The sequence below is a fragment of the Rhea americana genome, unplaced genomic scaffold (assembly GCF_003343005.1).
Source record: "Rhea americana isolate MKP2758 unplaced genomic scaffold, rheAme1 scaffold_22, whole genome shotgun sequence".
In the NCBI taxonomy this organism is placed as follows: Eukaryota; Metazoa; Chordata; class Aves; order Rheiformes; family Rheidae; genus Rhea; species Rhea americana.
Window position 1 is genome coordinate 6,113,044 of NW_028186329.1, and position 19,001 is coordinate 6,132,044.

Here is a 19,001-nt window from a genome sequence, read left to right on the forward strand (position 1 = left end):
GTCCAAGATTGTTGCTACTTTGCTTCAGTTCAAGCTGAGACTCTCCTCTATGTCATGGGGTCTTCACTTTCGAGTATTTTCACCTAGATGCTGCAGTTTTGTTGTAAAACTTCCAAAAATGTGTCAGGGCAGTGAAGAGCTGCCCTCTTCACTCAGAAGGGCAGCTAGGCAGGAGAACTTTTGTCTGCAACCTTAGGTGTGAAGAGAGATAGTAAAGTCTGTTGCTTACTTCACTGAATTTGATGGTGAGTAACAGGACTGCATTTTATATGTGTAGCTATTTTACCTGTTCTGTCCCATTTTGGCCATAAATGTGTTCAGGAGGTTTTCTGCATTTCTTTCTCTCTCTCTGTCTGCAGCTCAAGAAGTTTATAAGAACACCAGAGATCCCTTCAAAGCATGTCAGGAACTGGGTCCCAAAGGTCCTGGAACAGCGACGGCAAGGCCTGGAGTTGTACTTGCAGGTGAGTCTCTCCTTTCATCAGTGAGACAGTAAAAGCTGTGTCTGTTTTCAGAATGGTGGTATCCAAAGCATTTTGAAGATACTGTAGGTATTAAGTGGGTCTTCTGTTGACGAGCGATTTGAGCTGTGAGAAATGAGTTACAAACTTTGCAGCAGTGATAATTTCTGTTCACTTAGAAAGAGCTTAGCTGCTAGAAAACCAGACATTTTATTTTGTTTCTGGTTCTGCCATTGGCTAATGTCTAACTTTGGAGAACCTACTAGCACCTCATTTTCCTCTGCCTAAAATAAGGAGAATAATATTTTTACCAGAATTTCTTTGACTGTACYAGTGAAAAGTGCTGTAGAAGAGGAGTAAGACAGTTTTATTATTGATATCTGTTTAAAGGGAAGAATCAACTCAATAGATTCATATCTCTGTACTGTATGTGCCTGTGTCTGAATTACTCTTCTAGTTGAACTAGGCACCTCTCATCTCATATTCCTCTCGTTCTGTTTGATYATTTGCATTTAAAGGACCAAGTTCTACCTGCTTGGCTTATAATTTTGCCGCAAAGTGCCAGAGTTTTCAGGAATGACTTGGGTGTATAGACACTTAAATATAGAGGTGATAAACCTCTTCCTTTTTAGAAGATGGAATTTCTGCTCTCACCATGATTGTTTCAAACACTTTCCTCCTMCAAATTGGAGAAGCCTGGTGGTGTGGTTCCACAGTCATTTCTCTGGTGGTAAAGCCAGATTAAGGTATTTCTATACATGTTTCCAGTTCACTCCACCTTCAGCTGTGCTTATGCAAGTGTTGCTTTATTAAAGGGGGTCATGGAAATGATCTGAGCCAAAAGATAATTGTTTTGGGCAGATGGTAAGAGTGAGAGTAGGGCTTTTTTATTTTCACTCGGATCATTTCAGAGATCTGATTTGTGTCATCATCCACAGTTGTGGTGGATCAGCTGGAGGAGTGGTGAACTGCAACATAATGGACAGTGAACTGCCACCAAAGAAAATGGATGTTGACCTGCACTGCTCAGGAACCTCCCTGATTCTCAGGAAGGTTTGTAAAAGAAAACAAATTGAGGAGGAAGAAAGAATTGTAATGTCATGTTAGAAAGTATTGCCTCTGAYATTAAAGTTCTAAAATTAAGTTTGGAAATAAGGAGAAAAATACAGTTTACATTTTCCCCAAGATATAGGGATGGTTTGAGGCAACATAATTTATTTTTTGTGTTATTTTTATATTTAAATATTTTGTTATTATTGCTATATTGAAACATGTAATCCTTTTTTTTCTTCCTGCACTGTGAGTTTTATTGTATTAGTGGTATCTAAAAAATTATTATGTGGGTGGAGAAAGCTGTTCTTGGAAAGACTTGCATTTGGAAAAGAAGTAGAGCCTTTTYGTTGTTGATGACTATCAGCACATCTTGCTGTCATTGGTATGTTTTTCTCTTGCAAACATTTGCTGTAACCTTTTCCTTTTTTCTGATTTGCATAAAAATATATTTTGAGGAATATTGCTATTAAGGCACATGTGTTTATTTCTGTTATAAGGCTGATTTTGTTGCAAAGGTATAGAGGTAGATTGGTTAGCACTTTTTAATTGCTGATAAACTGTAAAAGAACATCCCCCTCTACTGGAAGAGTTAAGATTAACTTGCATTCTTGTAAATTTTATTAACTTTTCCCCTGTTGTATCACCACTAGGTACCRCAGAAACATAGAGTAACTTAGGTTGTAAGAGATTGCTGGAGGTTATCCATCTGGTCTAACACCCCATTTAAAACAAGGCCAACCTCTAAAGTAAATCCATGCTTATGTGCATAATAAATTAAAAAAGAAAAAAAATATTCTTGGGAAGCAGTCGTTAATTTAAAATTAGCAAACAGAAAACAAAACTAATCTATAATGAAATTTTATATTTTTAAATAATGAGGTCCAGATTTTAGGAAGTTTTAAGTTCATATCAAAGCATTTGAGTTATCAGGTTTTTAAAAGTGCCAAGCATTTTCCAGGACACAATGTAGGAATGTGTTACCATTTTGGAAGATGTATGATCAGATTTTTATTTAATGTCATGTATATAAAATACTGCAAACATTTTTCAGGTGATACTAAGGAGARGTGGTCTTTAAAAGCAATTTGGTTAATACTGCTAGCTAACCATTTCTGTAGCTACCAAACCATTGCAATAATTGGTTTACTATTGGTTTTTTTTCAGAAACAATTGGGATCTTATGCAGAGATTGAGCATTTACGCAGATGTTGCTTCCAAATGATTTGTTTAGTGCAATATGTATTCATTTCTTATTATATATTTTGCATCTTGAAACCCTGTACAGGCATCAAGTACTGTGCYGTGAAGATTGCAGGAAAAATACAGATTTGTATCAGACATGGTCTAATAATGCTGGGTTTTAATATAATTTTAATTAAGTACAGTCCTCTATAGTTGAAATTTGAATGAAAATTACTATATGAAATTTATATGTTATAATTGGTATCAAGGAGCAAGAAAAGCAATAAATTCCACTGTTTTAAGATGGAAAGTGCAGCAATTGTCAGTACACTGTCACATCTTTGAGGTCTGTTTGTGATGAAACCACCCTCTTGCATCCTTTCAGGGTACGTTGTCTGTTTTTTTAAGTGGCGAGGCAGAAGTCCAAAATGATTTCTTTGTTTTTCTGAAGAGTAGCAAAACTATGAATAAGCCAAATATTATTAGATTGTGCTATACAAAAGTTCATTTTTAAAATTTATCCCTATCCATTGTCAGCGAATGTTCATCAGATGGCTTTTGTGGTTTTGAAAGCCAAATGGGGATTTTTTTCACTTGATAATGGATTGATTTTCTGCATGGAATTGTGAATGACTGGCTTATATATTTAAGTGACTTCCATATTTTACAAGTTCGACTGGAATTTACAGCTTTAATTTTTAATACTATGGAACAGTGTGAGGACTAATGTATTTATTTAAGAGTAAGTGTGGTAATTCAACAGTATGCACAGTAACAACATAGGTTGCTTGTGAACAATCAAATGACTGACAACTGGAAAAGAGAATTGTTCAATTTATAAGTGAGGAAAGATGCAAAAAAAGTGAAATACAGAATAGGGATCTAAACACTCAAGTAAACTTGTATGAAGCAGTAAGCTGTTGCTCCTCTGCTAATCCATAGTAACTGTCCCCATGCATGATCTTAACCTATAGCAGGTAGGACTTAATTTGAGCTAGTTTTGTCTCCACTAAAAAGCAATTACCTGTTACTGACATWGGAGCTGGGCTAACCCCATGCCGATTACCTTGTGCTGGCTGTCAACTAAGAACCTGCTCACAGTTACCTCTCTGTGTGATTCAATTACAGTGTGATATAAAATTTGACCTCATAGAAACGTACTTCTGTATCTGAGATTTTAACTTGTAATAGAGTGGAGATTAGCATCCAACTGTTTCTGATATAAAATATTTAAAATAAATCAATATTGCTGATAAAAATCTCTCTGAAAGTAGTATTAGATTGCACTAGAACTTTTAACTTAGCTATAATTTTTTTATGGTTATGAAACTTCTATTGCTAAATTTCTTGAAGAGTTTGGTGTTGCAAAGAGAGAACATAYGAATTTGAAGAAGGTGGTTGTATAGGTGTATAGGCGGTTCTCCAGTTTGAGAACAGCTGCCAGCTGGACTTGCATTAAAAGTCTGTGATTGCTGATACTAATTCTGTGAGTTTGGTGAAAGGTTTATTTACTTGAAAGTATTAGAAGTTAGAGACAAATGTGGAAGATGACAGGACAGGCTGTCAATTAGCGTTACAGTTTTTAGATCTTTTTTTAATCTACTGTGTGATCTCAGACTGTTTATCACAAAGTAATGCAGAAATATGGTCTCCTTTGATAGTGTATTTCAAGAAGATACAGATCCCTTGATATGCTCCCTCATGCACAGATACTGGTGTACAACAGCAGTCAGTCATTTGGATGGAGAAACTGAACAAGTAGTTGGGTRTATCTTGGACTTTGGAGACATCATTAGGATTCCTCAGGACAGCCCTGAGGGACCTTATCTAACTGTTTATTGAAGTCACTGCAGCTCTGCTGTCAATCTGATCRTTGTTTGTTGCAAGTAGATTTTATATGATTTAATCTTAGAAGAGCAGTTTTTATGGACCTTGTTTCCAGTGACTTGGTAGCAGGGACAAATCTGATCTAACCACCTGCCCTCTACTGATCTAGAGTTAGGTCATGTCCTCGTCCCAATAAGCTGATAGTGGATGTTATTGCCATCCAGTCTCTCTACCCTAGGGACCTGCCCTTTGACAGGTCTGCCTTTTAGAATTCAATGGAATAGATATTTTCTAACCCCCCTGGGCAGAAGAAATCTCATCGTTTGCTGCTATCATCAGTCCAACAAGATAACAGACATAGTCAACAGAATCTGCTCTGAGGTGGCACCTACCCCTCAGAATGGGACTATGCAGCCACTAGTGTTTGCTGAAATGGTTTAGTTATGCAGAAGGGTTTTGGAGAAGGCACTTATTTCTGATGAGCTTGAGGATGCTAACTCATTTCTTGCGGTTTGAGTGATCTGAAGAAATTGTTCTTGTGAGCAGCAAGAATCTAGTATATAACAGAAGGTTGTAAACCTTCTGAACTGCTCTGTCTGTCTGTAAGCAGAGATGATATGTAGAGCTAATCTTTCTCTCTCATTTGGGGTCAAGAAAACATACTTGGCTTTTATTTAGTCTTGAACTTTTACGAAGAGAACAGTCCTGATTCCTGGAGATAAGATTGGTTAAAGTGCTGCTTGGCTGTGAGACTTGAAAATTTGGTAAACTTCAACATTCCAGCAGTTTCAGGAATCCAAATCTTCAAAATGAATTATGGAGTTTATGCAACTGGACTAGAGATTTGTTTTCCATTTAAGGAAATAATCTCATGATCTGAGAAGCACTTTGACCTATATTTCAGTATTCTCCAAAATGTAACTCCCTTAAAGAAAAAAAAAAGAAACAACCTACCAATCCTTCCTAAAATCATAAATAAAACAGTATCTGTTATGATTTCTTCTGTTAAGAAAGTAGAACACAATCCTGTCCTCCTTAACTGTCTTCATTTCCAGCAGGATGGAATTAGGAAAACAGTGTGTATATAGTGATGATTATTGTGTGGTTGCTTCATGAATAAGTTCATCAGAAGCATGCAGGAGATAATCACCAATTATTATGTTCATTTTCTTTCACTTGTTTTGGGGAGCAATTCAGTAGCTGAAAAAGTGAAGATAAATGGGACATTTCTACAATTGGTGACTGCAGAAGGGGAACTACCTTACTGAAAATTTGGCCCAAGATGTCCTTCTAGCTAATGATTTTCTTTAATTGCTTCAATAAATGTTGATATTAAAGTCCTTATGATAAATCTGGAATAAATAAAGTCTTTTCTAATTGGACAATGGATATGAACAAATTAATAAATGTAAATGGCAAGTTTAAACCTCCACTAAGCCCAGAAAAATTCCTTTTTAGTCATCTATCTGAATTTTTGCCTTCTAAAGCTATTGAACTGTTTTGATTTAATTTGATCTAATTGTGTGCTGCTGATTTGAGAAAATTTTGAGTTAAATTTTAAAAAAAATAAAATGCTGAAAGGAAGTTTTTGCTGATTTGGAAAATATGTTCTAGAGATCTGCAGAACTAATGCAGCATTTCACCCTGCAGCAAAGGATAGGAATCCTTGACCTTCCTTGGGCATTTGTGAATAAAAGTGAATGGGGTCCTAATTTGTGGGTTATTTGAGGCTGATGTGAGCCTCTAGGATCAGAAGCAACCTGTAAGTGCTTTCTAACGGAAACAGTTCTTGGCTTTGCATTATCAGTATTTAAAAAGAAAAAAAATATATTATTTGTAGGAACAGAAGTTTTTGAACCTGTGCTGTTGCCGAGCCTTTCAGAAATAGAGGTCTCTGTATTTAATTTATATACTTTTATGAGGAATTCCTTTGCTTTTGCCAAGTGAAAATAAATCAAGTTGGTTACTGTTTAATTCTGGAAGTATAACAAAAATTATCATAGAATGGTTAAGTTATTCAAATTTTATTTCTGTGCAGGTTGCATTCATCACATTTATCCATTTTGTTAATTTAAATATTCATTACAGTTGTTCTTTCTGCTTAATACTCTCAGAAATGAATTAAGAATCTCTGTATTAAGAATTCAGTTATTCTGGTAGACCTGTTTGTCTTTGCCAAAGGGTGTTGGAAAGACAAGAAGTTTAAATTGGTTTGAGAGAAGACTGGACAGGCTCATGGAAGAACAGTTTACATCTGGCATAGAAAATCCTTGAGCTTAAAATAACTTTGGAAACTGGTAAAGTATTAAAGGAAAATATCTCATATGCTTGCCTTGCTCGTGCTCTTCCTTAGTATCTACTTATGGCTGTTTTTGGAGATGGGTTACAGTGCTAAGTGGACCTTTGGTCTGAGGCAGTACAGCCTTTCTTATCTAGTCCTGAAAATAATTAAATACATCCTTATGTTTCATCTTTTTATTAAATGAGATTAAACATAAATGTGTTTTCATGAGTTGAGGTGTGTATGTATGGTGAACAGTAATCTCGAAAGAAAAAAGGTTACCACCRTATGACTCATGGCTGAGTCATAGTGATACACCAAAGAGTTGCACAAGTCAGATGCCACTGTGCAAAACCTCTTGTAAGCCCAAATGCTTTTTGTGCAGGAGGTAGTGAGCTGTATATTTAAAAGCTAAACTCAAAGGAAGACATTTTAAGCTTTTAACAATGTTTGTGGAAAGTCTAGACCTACTTTCTTTTCTTCTGCACCTTATTCTGTGCATTCCTGACCTGTGGGTTTTTTTCTCACAAGGTTTCTATTTAACCATTCACTGTATGAGAGAGAGCTAGAGAGATGGATAAAAATCACTTCAGCTTCTTGGTGTCATTCATTAACCACTACAAAGATTTCTGGAGAAACAGTCCTTCCCTTTGTCCGATGTGCACATACTCTATGATCTATTTCTAATTTAACACCAAGTAGGCTTATTTGCAGAAAAAAATTTCCAATCAAGCACAGAGCAGATACTTATCTTCCTGATTGTTATTTCTGGAAAGAGGTTTTAAGTGCAGGTGAGTACAATGGGAAGAATGAAACTGGCTGTGTAAAGATGCAAGTGAAAGTTGAATATAGTGAAATAAGATTTAACTAATGTTTTGCTGGAAAGTCTGTTGAATCCCCCACATGTGTTTCTATTTAACCATTCACTGTATGAGAGAGAGAGAGCTGGATAAAAATCACTGAAAATTTTTGGACACTGAAAATTGTTATCCAAAATTATTCAATGTTCCTCCTCCAACTCCATTAGTGTGCAGTAATCAAGGTTGAACTGCGCCTATAAGGAGCTCTAGAAGCAGTAGTATGGTAAGTATTAAAAGACAAAATGTTCTTTGTCCTCATTAAAGATTGTGAGCAGAGTGTTAAATAATATTAATGGCTGGGATTGTCAGTACTTAACAGTACTTTCCTAGTACAAGTGATTTTATTGATCGATACAGTCTCAATGTAACAGGGCAGATTATTCTACTGATTTTATCGAAACCTTAACTAAGTATGTTAGTGCACCACATATCTTTAAATAGATCTAGATGATGATGTAGATTAAGAAAAGCAGACCACCATCCATCTTTTTTTGATCGGTTAATAACTTAAATCCATCATTGCAGCAACTAGCTGTTTTAAGATTCTGTTGTGCATACGTGTTTCTTTGGTGGTCTGGATATGTAGCTGGTTTTAGGTGGCTGTTGGTTTTAAAGAAGTGTGTGTGACAGATGCAGGCTTGCATATTTGCAAACAGGAGGTAGAAAGCAAGGGAAAAAAGGAAAGAAAAACAATTTTGCAGATAATTTAAAGGAGAACAATTTCTTAAGAGTACCCTTTTGCAAAGATGTTTCCTGTGGAAATATTCCAGGCCTTTTTCAAACATGCTTAGGAAATTTAACTAGTTTGTGTTTGTTTTAAGAGTTGCAATTTGCTTCATAAGTGGTGCTACTCTGTTTTTTACATGTTCCCCCCCCCTCGTTTTCTTCAAAAATCTACTTGTTTGCTTATAGAATTGTACTGCATGAGCCTCACTCTTGTTTCACATGTCAGGGCTGATCAAAGTAAATAATATTCAATTAAAAGTACAATTTACATTAAAAATCATGACAAGTTTACAAACCATTTATAAGTGCTCATTCTAATTGCACAATGTATCATAATGCTGTATTATCACAACCTTTTGCCCTAGCTAAATTGGACATCAAAATGTACTAACTGTATCTATATACACAACAAGAAGTGGTTTCTGTCATGGCCTGCCTATGCTCTAAATAACTCTAAAATGTTTTGAGAGAGGAGACAAAGAAATTAAGTTCTTTGCTCAAGATGTCACAGCCAGTTAAAGCTGAACTAGGAATATTAAAATCTGATTTCCCATTTTCTGGCTCACTGCTATCATTGCTGTGGTCTGCTGCCTGTCAATCATTCTCCTATCTGTGATTCCCTCTAGAGCAGCACAAAGTTTGGGGATAGTTCTTTTATTCAGTCATGATAAAACGCAGAATGGTCACCTTTCTGGTCTACGAGGCAACTCCCTGTTTGACATGCAGACAGTAAATTATGTTTTCTTTCCTTAATGAATATTTAATAGATTTTCATGAGCTTGTCTGTAAAAAAAGGTCAAACAATTTTTGTTCATTATAGTAAAGGAAGGAGAGTGCTACAGTTCTCACAAAGGATCTTTATTATTCTGACCTATATTGCAGTAGAATGACTCAGTTTCCTCATCTTTTAAATCAATCTATAGCATTTTAAACACTTTTTCCTTTCCAACTGTTTGTCATTTTACATAAGCTAATTCTTATTCTGTAGCATACAGATGGTAATTGCTTTTTCAAATAGACCTTTGGAGACAAATTAGATCTTAAGGTCTTTCTTCAAAACTCTTCTGTAAAGATACTTGATGAACTGCCAATGAAGGGAAAATTTTATTCTCCAGTGAATAGGATTCTGTTATTGCATGTGTAACTCTTCTGTTGATTGTTCAGTAATGTGCAGCCTAAATGATCAGGTGGCTTAGACATAGGTCCGCCAAAATGGTTACATTTTTGCCTACACTCTTTGAGTGAGTGAGGATCAATYGTTAATACCTTTATAAACTGCCCATGATGGCTGGGGAAAAGTTCATGAGGAAATCCTTTATAGCAGGATTTAAATTTGCGCATAAGACACAGGCCACATCAGGAGGTAGGAGGAAGAAAACAAATACTGAATACTTTGAAGTGTTGTGTAATAACTTCAGTGTTTTTGTTTGGCTCTGTGTATGTTTAGTGTAGTATGTAAACTGTAGTTCTCAATGTACTGCAGACCCGCCATCATGAAACTTTTAACAGAGTTTTACCTGAAAGATACTGAATTAAAAGAGCAATAATTCCTGAGCATCTGCTTTAAGGGTGTGGCATGAAAGTGCACAGGAGCAAAAAAATTCTTTGCAAAATTCTTTGGCTTCTTAAACAAGAGGTACAAACTGGTCTGGGAGCACTTTGGAAAAGTGAGCAGATGGAGAGGCGACTGGCCGTCTTCAAGCAGGTCGTGGGAGGGTGGTCAGTAAGCCATATGCTTTGGTCCTACGGTAAACAAGGCTCTCTTGCCTTAGAAATAGTTCTCTTCTGTGTGTTGCCTTTCCTTGGTATTGATGCAGTCTTCCATGTGTTTTCTGAAGGATATGTTGAAGGATTTCAGGGTAAATTAAGGGAAGGAGGTCTTGTATTCATAAGGTAGCACAGGAAAATCGCAAATACTTGTTATCTTGTGATAGTACTGTCGTCTTCCACACATATCAGCAGTGCTCGCCATTGTATTTCTCTTTTCACCTGTTCTTTGTCTCTATAATCTAAATATAATGTGGATTTAATTCAGAGTAAAAAATGCTTGTTTCACTGAAGCTGTTGATTGTAGGACATCTTGATTGAGGAAGACTTGACTTTAAGTGCATGATATTTAGGAATAAGTGCACATTACTAAATGATGCCTAAATTTATATGTTCTAGTATGTTTTTTTTCCTGTAACTGTTCCATGGACATTAAAATCAAACTTTTGTAGTTTCTTATTCTGATAAATATTGTTTTGTATACAGCAGAATTTTCAAATAGTATCAATATAAAAAATAAGTTTTGTGATGCAGTTTCTTTTTCATTTCGCACAACTATTGTTGTCTTTCTCTAATATACTTTTTCTTGTTCTATAGATGAAAAAAGTTTGCAGAAACAGAGTGAAGTAGAAGTAGAGCCTTTAATTTCATTAAGCACATTGTAACTGGTGAAGATTAATGTATATATCTCTTGCTAATTCTTTTCAATTACTTAGTTCATATAAATTCCCAAACCTTGTTAATTATGCTGAAGTCAAGTGGTAATTTTTAACAGTGTTTCCGCAGCAAGGGAATTTTCCTGGTGTAACCTTGCCCTCTTGTAGAAACTCTCAGCAGATTAGGTATTCTGCCTCTAGTCCATTCATTTTCAGCACAAGCCTAATTGCTGCCGACTGCCTGCCACAGGTACCCTGGTTATCGTACGTTTAAGGGATGCAGGTTCTTCTGAGAACAAATAAGGAAAGATTAATTGTTTGTTTTGTTTCATCCCAAGAGAAATGTGGGAGCTTAATCAASAAAAATAATTTCTGCTGTTGATTTGGCTTATTTGTGGAAAGGGATAATTGTATAAAGGCAGGCATAGAGCTGTGCATTTTGAAAGAAATTTTGCCATTTACTTACTTGGGAAGCAAAGATACAGCAAAATGAATGTAACACAGCATTGGAATTGATGGGGATGGTTCACATTTCTCATAGTAAGTAATTTGGCTGCTGGGCTTTTATTTGCACCAATATTGCTAGGTGGTATTGTCATTTGTTTTGTCTGCTTCTTTGGAAATTTAATCAAGGAGACAATAGTAGGGGGAAAAACGCTTTTCCAAATTGTCCTTAATTGCTAGAGCACGAAGTGAGCTAAACACTCTGGTGTTTCCAATTAAAGAACTTGTTTCCAGCGAGCACCATTAAATCTATCTTTCCCAATCTGATAAATAAGCTATCAAAGAGTGGAACAGATTAATTGAGAGCAATTAGTTCAAAGCTTAGTATAAGAGTCAGAGTAAACCGACATTGTCAATGAATGCAGATTTTACATAAAGCAATAAGAAACGGCACTGAGAGTAGCCACTAAAACAAAGGAAAATTCTATTTGTGGTACAGAAATTAGCCCTGTTTTCTTAMAATAAAGGCACTAAAAGGCATTTATTTTCAAGTTCTGTTTTGGGAATGTCAAATCATATTTAACACCTTTACTACATATGTATGTTCTTCAAGAAAATAAGACGCAAGAAAATCACAGATACCACAATTCAGGGCCAGTCACAAAATTTACTTCCAATTGTATCTAAAACTCAGAGTCTAACCAGTAATTGCTAAGTTTGCTGGGGGCTTAAGCCTACCACATTAGATTTTTGATGCCTTTTCCTTGTTTTCTTGTTCCCTCTTTAGTACAGGTGGGTGTCTCTAATGGCAGGTACCTGGGCAGTTCTGGTGAGTGTTTCTTTCTCCCARCTGACTGTGTATCCCAACTAGTATTAACACACATGCTGCAAGTAGCATTCTCCACATGGGTCCTCTGGATATTTCCCTTAGTGACAAAATGTAGGAAAACTGCCGGGGTTTTTCCCCCCAAGGTCCTGCAGCAGCAGAGAAGAAAGCCTCTGTCATGTAACATTGAAATAAATGTATAGACTCTTGTGTATGTATTAATATGGTCAAAGGAAGTGTTGCACATTGGTTCAGTTGATATTTGTTCTGTACGTAAGGCTTTCAAATAAAGCGGTTCTAGATTATTTCATCAAGAGGAAAGTAGTAGCGTGTATGCATAATCTGTTACACACTAAACACACTTTCATTTCTAAACCAGTTTTTATAGAGCTATTTCAGCTAGGTCCGTTGCACTGCTAGTGTAACTCATCTGAACTGATGGCACAAGTATACCAACTATGGCAACTCTAGCATCTGTTTTCCTGGAACTGGGGTTTCTGTGGTGCATCTGTGGCCATTAAAGCAAGTATGTGATGGGAATCTACTCTTGTGGAATTACAGTTTTGAAATGATTGAACAAAGTTCTTTCTTCTTGTGCTGTTGCAGCCCATTGGGTATGTCTGTTCTAAGAAAATCAAAATGTCAAAGTTAACTTTCCCCATAGGCGTTCTGTGAAAATGTCATTCCRGTTGCAAGTATCTCACTGAGGGAGGAGTTCTTCCATTTTTTTTTTGGTGTGTCGTATTTCTTATCTCCTGAATATCATCATCAGTAGGGAAACAGAGTATTCATAACTGATAGTATGGTGTCATTCACTGTGATAATAGACATGCCATCATAGACATGGCATTTGAGCACAGGTCAGTTACAGTATTTTCCTTTGTATCCTTAGTAGTGGAAATAAAGGTTAGTGGATTTTATGATGAATTTGTGCTCTAATGATGTAGGGGGTTATCGATAACTGTGGTCTAGTGTTAATATTCAGGAACAGTATTACTCATGTAAGAGTATGAACAGCATTTCAGTGAAGAGGTCTAGCAGCCAGATATGCCCTAAAAAGAATACATAAAAATAGTGGATATGACCAAAAAAAATTATCTAATTTGAACAACTATTTTTGCCTGTTTTTGCAAAGAGTGAGATTCACAAATGAAACCAGAGGGAAATCCAACATCAGACCACTGTTTGATGCTGATATATTAGACAGATGGAGAAGCTTACACTTGTTATTTGTGGATGGAGACATATAAATTATTTTGCCTGTAGTAAATTTGCTGTTTTCCTAAGGCCCCATGTTACCATTTTTATATATGTAGCTGATTCCTTCATATTCATATGTCAATACCCATCTTTACACCTTTCAGTTCTTTTTCAAAATTTCATTTTGTCATCTTGACTGATTCATTCAATTTAAATATCATAGTGTCATATGTTGATRTTAAAGGTCAGCCCTGTGTCCAGTCAACAGAGAGTGCAAATTTTTCTGTAGACTTACAGTTTCTTTATAACTCCTTTCTGCTGAACCCCTGATACTTTATCCACATCCTCCTTTGATTTCTGGACACCACTACTCCAGACACATTTGTGCTGATAACATATTCCTCTTTTATTTGCTTATCTTTCTATCCAAAGCGTGACTAAGCTGTACCATAGAATTGTAATGCTGTTCTTGAGACACTAGGAAATGYGACTAATAATTTATGCTTAGCTTCAGATGACAAAGCCAACTTGTAAATTAAACCAGAGCCTTCAGAGGCGGAATAACCACTGTGGAGGTGCAACCTACCCTGTTTGCAAAACCCTTTTGCATGGGGAACCCAGAGGCTGCGAGTGTKTGCCAAAAATGAATAATAAGTGTAAAGAAGGTAGCTGACTAAAAAAGCCAGAATATGTGGTGGTTGGGTATTGCCAGCTTCAACCTCACCCAGGGGCTTTAGTAGTCAAAATTAAGTAGTTCTCTGGTTTCTGAGTAAGGAACATGAGCATCACTAAATGTGAAAATAACACTGGAAACGGGAGATTTCTAGAGAGTAGCTTGGCATTCTTGCAGTACTTTAATGTTACAGTATTTTTTTTTAACAGAAATCCAGATASTTAAGTTAGTTCTGTTCGGGGTTAGCCAGGAATTTTACTTCTCCTTTAGGGAGAAATCATCTCTCTTTCAATACCAAGAATGTGGAGCATTTTAGCCAAGTCTGTACGTGATAAACGTACTCCTTTGACTGACGCTGCTCGTTTGTCATCGGCGCAGAAGAGGTTAACAGGCATTCGCTGACCAAGTTGGGCTGGGCTCTTTTCCGCAGGTAGTTGCACAGTTCCTTGTCTTACCAAGGAGTGCCTTGCTCGGGAGCTCTGGGAGGGACAGGTGTCAAGGAGCAGAAGCCACAATGAAGTACCTGTGACTGAGCAAGGATTACATTGCTCCGTTAATTCTGCAAAAACTTGTCAGTTTGCCACCCAAATAAATGCCTAGAGTGCGTAAAACATGGAGCAGAGTGACCTCTAGAAGAAAAATCAATGGCAATTCATATTTCATATGTCTGTAATTGCTTGTGAGAGCATGGCAGCAGTTTGTTGATAGAGCAGCTCTTTCTACCGGGAACCGTTTCCTCACTTTTTTTTGTCTTTGCAATGGTGATTCCTCTCATGGATTGTGAATTACAGTCAGGTGTAGCAGCAGACAAGTTTTAGAAGTGGATTTTTATTGTTGTTTTCACATTACCATCCTCAGAATTGCTGCACTGGGCTCTGTTTGAACCAGTGTGCTAATCTGGAGTCACACATAAATGGCACTCTAAAACACAGCCATTTCCTTGGAAGACTCCTGCAGCTGTTTTTTTACTTTCTTTTTATAGACAAGGCTTTATCCTCTGTGAAGTTATCCATTTGCTAGTTTTTAACCATCAGACTGAATCCATTGTGTGGCTTTCATTTTTAAACAAGTTCTCAGAGAGACAGGGAATTCTCACAGTCCGCTAATTTGAAGACATTTTTGAAAATATCTCCCCCCCACGCACTTTGCTTTGCTTTGTTTTTCCATTTTTTTAAGATGCTGTTGTAAGATTTGTATCTCCACTGAGGACTGAGATGTCATAGGGATAGAGAAAATGCCGCTCACTTTATGGATTACTGTTAGGTCAACAAAACTTTGGCAGCATTGATTAACTTGACAGTGAGTACAGCAGTACATTTATCACTTATGGCTGTGCTGTAGAAAATCTAATAAGAGGCAAACAATTCCCTTTAGAGCAGTAACAGGTTCACTGTGGCTAACGGTGCATGCACTGGAAATTTCTGACTTTAAATTATACCCTTGCTGCTAGTTGGGTCATTGACTCAAAGCTACTGCACTTTCTTTRCCATGTTCTGTATTATTAATTTGATCAAAACTGTTTTGGTTTCTATAAATGGGATTAAATATTGAGGTTCATATGAGCTGATATGCTTTTATGTAGAAGGCAGACAGAAGAAGCTTGATCCATGCTTGGGGAAATAGAACAGGGGGCTGCCAGATATAGCTACAAATGTTTGAATTCATGCAGGATTGTAAGAGAACAAAATTGAAATGTTGCTCACAGATCAGCTGTAATTCACAGAATTAAACAAACCTTAAACCTACTCAGTCTTGCATTAAATTTGGTTGGTTGGTCAGGTGACATTTAAGAAAGTCTGTTTTCATATCTGTAATATTGGTTTTATTAATTACCAGTGAATTACCAATTTAAAATTCTRTACAAGTTGATTTATAGATAGATTCATCCGGTTGTCTTGTTTTTGTAAGAATTACGAGAAYTGAATAATGGTTGGGAGATTTTCTTTCCTATATATGAGTGCTACTTTTTGACTGAAAGTTAGTGTTTGCCTCTAACGGTTTATGTTTGATTATGAATTTGTCTTTTATGTAGTATTGTTTAGGTTTCTTGCAGCAAATCTTTTCTGGAAAATTCGTAGCCAGTGTGTTATGAAGTGTCTTTGCTTTGCAAATATATAGAAAACACAGTATTTTAATTAAAAAAAAGTCTCGTTAATTCTCTTAAGTGGAAACCCCACATAAGACATCCTTTTACAGAAGTGTGCCAAAGCGTTCTTGCAGTTCAAAGAACCAAAAGTAAATGAAATCCAGATACCTGAATAATTGTGCTTCTGTATACAAGCAGGAAAAAAGAATGCAGAAAGTGTGGTATAAATGCTGATCAGAACATACAGTGTGCAACTAATTTTTGCAGATTTATTTTTGTGGTATATTTTGCAGATATTTTGCTCAACTAAATAATTTTTTTAATACTAGGATGTATAGTCCACTAAATTAGAGAGCCTTTGTTGAGTCATTTTGAATACTTTATATTATTTTAGAAACCAGTTTGAATTGGAGGGTTTGTTCTGCAATATCTATAATATGATGWTGTTTTCTTTGCTGGGAGAGAAGTATTCTACTTGAATCAATTGTCAAGAGGCTTAATGTAATAAGGCAGTTTGTGGTCTGACTAAAAGAAACACTGTGCAAAAGAAATTCCCATAGCAGTTTGTTTTTAACAGAAAAACTGAGTTCACCTGAAACATGAATGCATTGCAAACCAAGACTTAATAAGGTAGAGCAGCTTTAGAAAGAAACACAGTGGGTTGCCATCCAAAGCATGCCTTGTAATGGCTATGATTTAACTAAATAGCTATGTTAAATGATAGTATAGCTCTATCAACAGCATTACAGCAGGTTCTTTGTTGCGGCAAATCATTGGGCACCCTGACGCAACGCCCTTTGCACAGCGAAGGGAAAAATTGCAATTAAAAGAATACGTCCTATTTCATTCTCCTTTTTTAATTTGCAGGATAAAAGTTGTGTTTCTCACTCTCCTTATTGTATTTTAGAGGCAACAAGACAGTTTTCCKCACATTTCCAGGGTTCACACAATAGAGAGTTTACCCTACTGCCTGCCTTACTGAACAGAGACCTGATATTGATTAGCTATCACGCTGGCATCAGAACTACTCTTAGGATTCAATTTTTTTGTTGTTTTGCATATTTTATTGATCAAAAGTGGTAAATGAGCATCAAGCGTGCAAGAAGACGATGAATTGTTTACTTGCATAAAATAACCTTTCAATAAGGGAAGATGCATTGCTCACACTTTTGGTGCTGTTCTGCTGCCCGAAGCAGATGGCATTCAGCTGCTATTGATTTGCTCCTATAGTTACAGAGCAGCATGTAACAAGGCATGCTCATTTTGCTGAGAGAGAGGTGAGTTTTTTACTGGGGTGGTGGGAGTGAAAAAGGAAGGACAGTTTTTTCTTCCCCCTCCTTTTTTTTAAAGGGAAAACAAGGAAAACCTTCCAACTTACGCTACTGGCTCTGTGCAGACAAAAAGCAGAGTCTGTATGCTTGCAGAGAAAGGGAGATACTTTCACTGATTCTAACGTTTCTGAAAACATTAATTCCTACTAAAAATGATATCCACCACAGATTGAACTCAGAAACAGGCAACTACTTAGGATTGTAAAAAGCATCCAGAACTCAGCGTCACAAAATTTTCACCACAGCTCTTAGCTACTTTAGTTTTTATTTATTCGTAGTTTTTCCCTACATGTGTAAAGAGAGTTGACTGCTGAGCAGAACAGGATCACGCTGCGATATGCTGGGCAGGACTCTGCAAACAGCTGATTTCATTGATGAGCGAGAAATGCGATCATTCTCCATCGCATCTCTCCTGTAATGTTGGGGGAGATGACGCCTTTTCTGAAAGTTTGGTCAAAACAATATTTGATGCACCACTTTGGCACTAAAACGCTACTGAGAGAACTCTTCAGTTGCTTGGCAATTGTAGTGAAATATAGATGAGCAAAAATATGTTGTAAAAGAGACTGTTCCAGTAAATAGAGAACGGGAATATAGGAATGGTTGTTCTAGGACAAAGTATTTTATCTGGCTACTCGAAAGGCTTGCTTCTGGCAAGAGTGGTGTGCTGCGAAGGGGAGTGCACTCCTCCCTCAGGCTGTTCTAACACAGAAATAACTCATCCTGCAAGATCCACGAGTGCAGTAGTGGGAGGGTTAACAGACTCAGCTTCTCGCTGGCAAAATTGGACCAGCTAAATATTTTGAGAATGTGAATATCAAATATTAAAATCTTCCTTGTCCCTCTGACTGTTCTGCAGTGTTATCTGTTGCTGGAAGTGTTTGCTGTTTGTTTTTTATTGGTTATTGTCCTGTCTTGAGTTTCTCCCTGCTCTGATAGTGTTTGGAAAAACAAAATAATTTACTCAGTTATAACTGTCTTGCTCTTCTTTGTGTAATTTATATTCTCTTCCTTTTTGGTGTAAATAAATTATGACTACTGACAAAAAATTCTTACAGCATACTTATATATCAAAAATTTAATTTGAATGTGCATATTGTTTAAAAAAAGTCCTGCTTCATCTGATCAAGCTTTTGTTGTTCTTTGATATGGCTTCGAACTTACTTGTTTAATTCATGAAATGCTAAGTTTTTATAATGTCTATACAGTAAGAAGTCACTAAATCTCAGCCATTTGTTTCAAATAGTTCTGTAGCATACAGAAGTACAAAGAGATTGAATCTTTGCCTTTCATCTGTTGGCTTGAATCCAAAGTAGATTTTTTTTTTTTTTTAAGAAAAAGTTTTTCTGAAGAAAACAAACCGTGGTGAGTTTTTCTGAAAATACATGMGTTTGAATCGATGGCTAATGCTGTCTGAGCAGCATTACAGTGTTGTTATAATTTGATTGGGTCTTATTCTCCCATGGAGCTGTGGAAATGTTTTAAACATAAGAATTATTGTAAGCAGAAGTTAATTTAACAAGATCTGAAAAAGCTGTATGTTTCTAAAGGGGATTTTCTGTGTTATAATGATTCTACAAAAAAACTAGTTGTTTTTACAAATTAAAACAAATATGTTTTTGTTCCAT

The 19,001-nt window shown here is 36.3% G+C and overlaps 1 protein-coding gene across 1 annotated transcript in view; it reads left to right on the plus strand.

Annotated features, from left to right (window-relative positions):
* Positions 1 to 19,001, plus strand: part of SNX24 (sorting nexin 24) — a 53,344-nt gene that overhangs the window by 16,223 nt on the left and 18,120 nt on the right. The window contains exon 3 of the mRNA XM_085305420.1: positions 360 to 464. Coding sequence (XP_085161546.1) covers positions 360 to 464 — 105 coding nt within the window. The remainder of the gene's footprint in view (positions 1 to 359; positions 465 to 19,001) is intronic.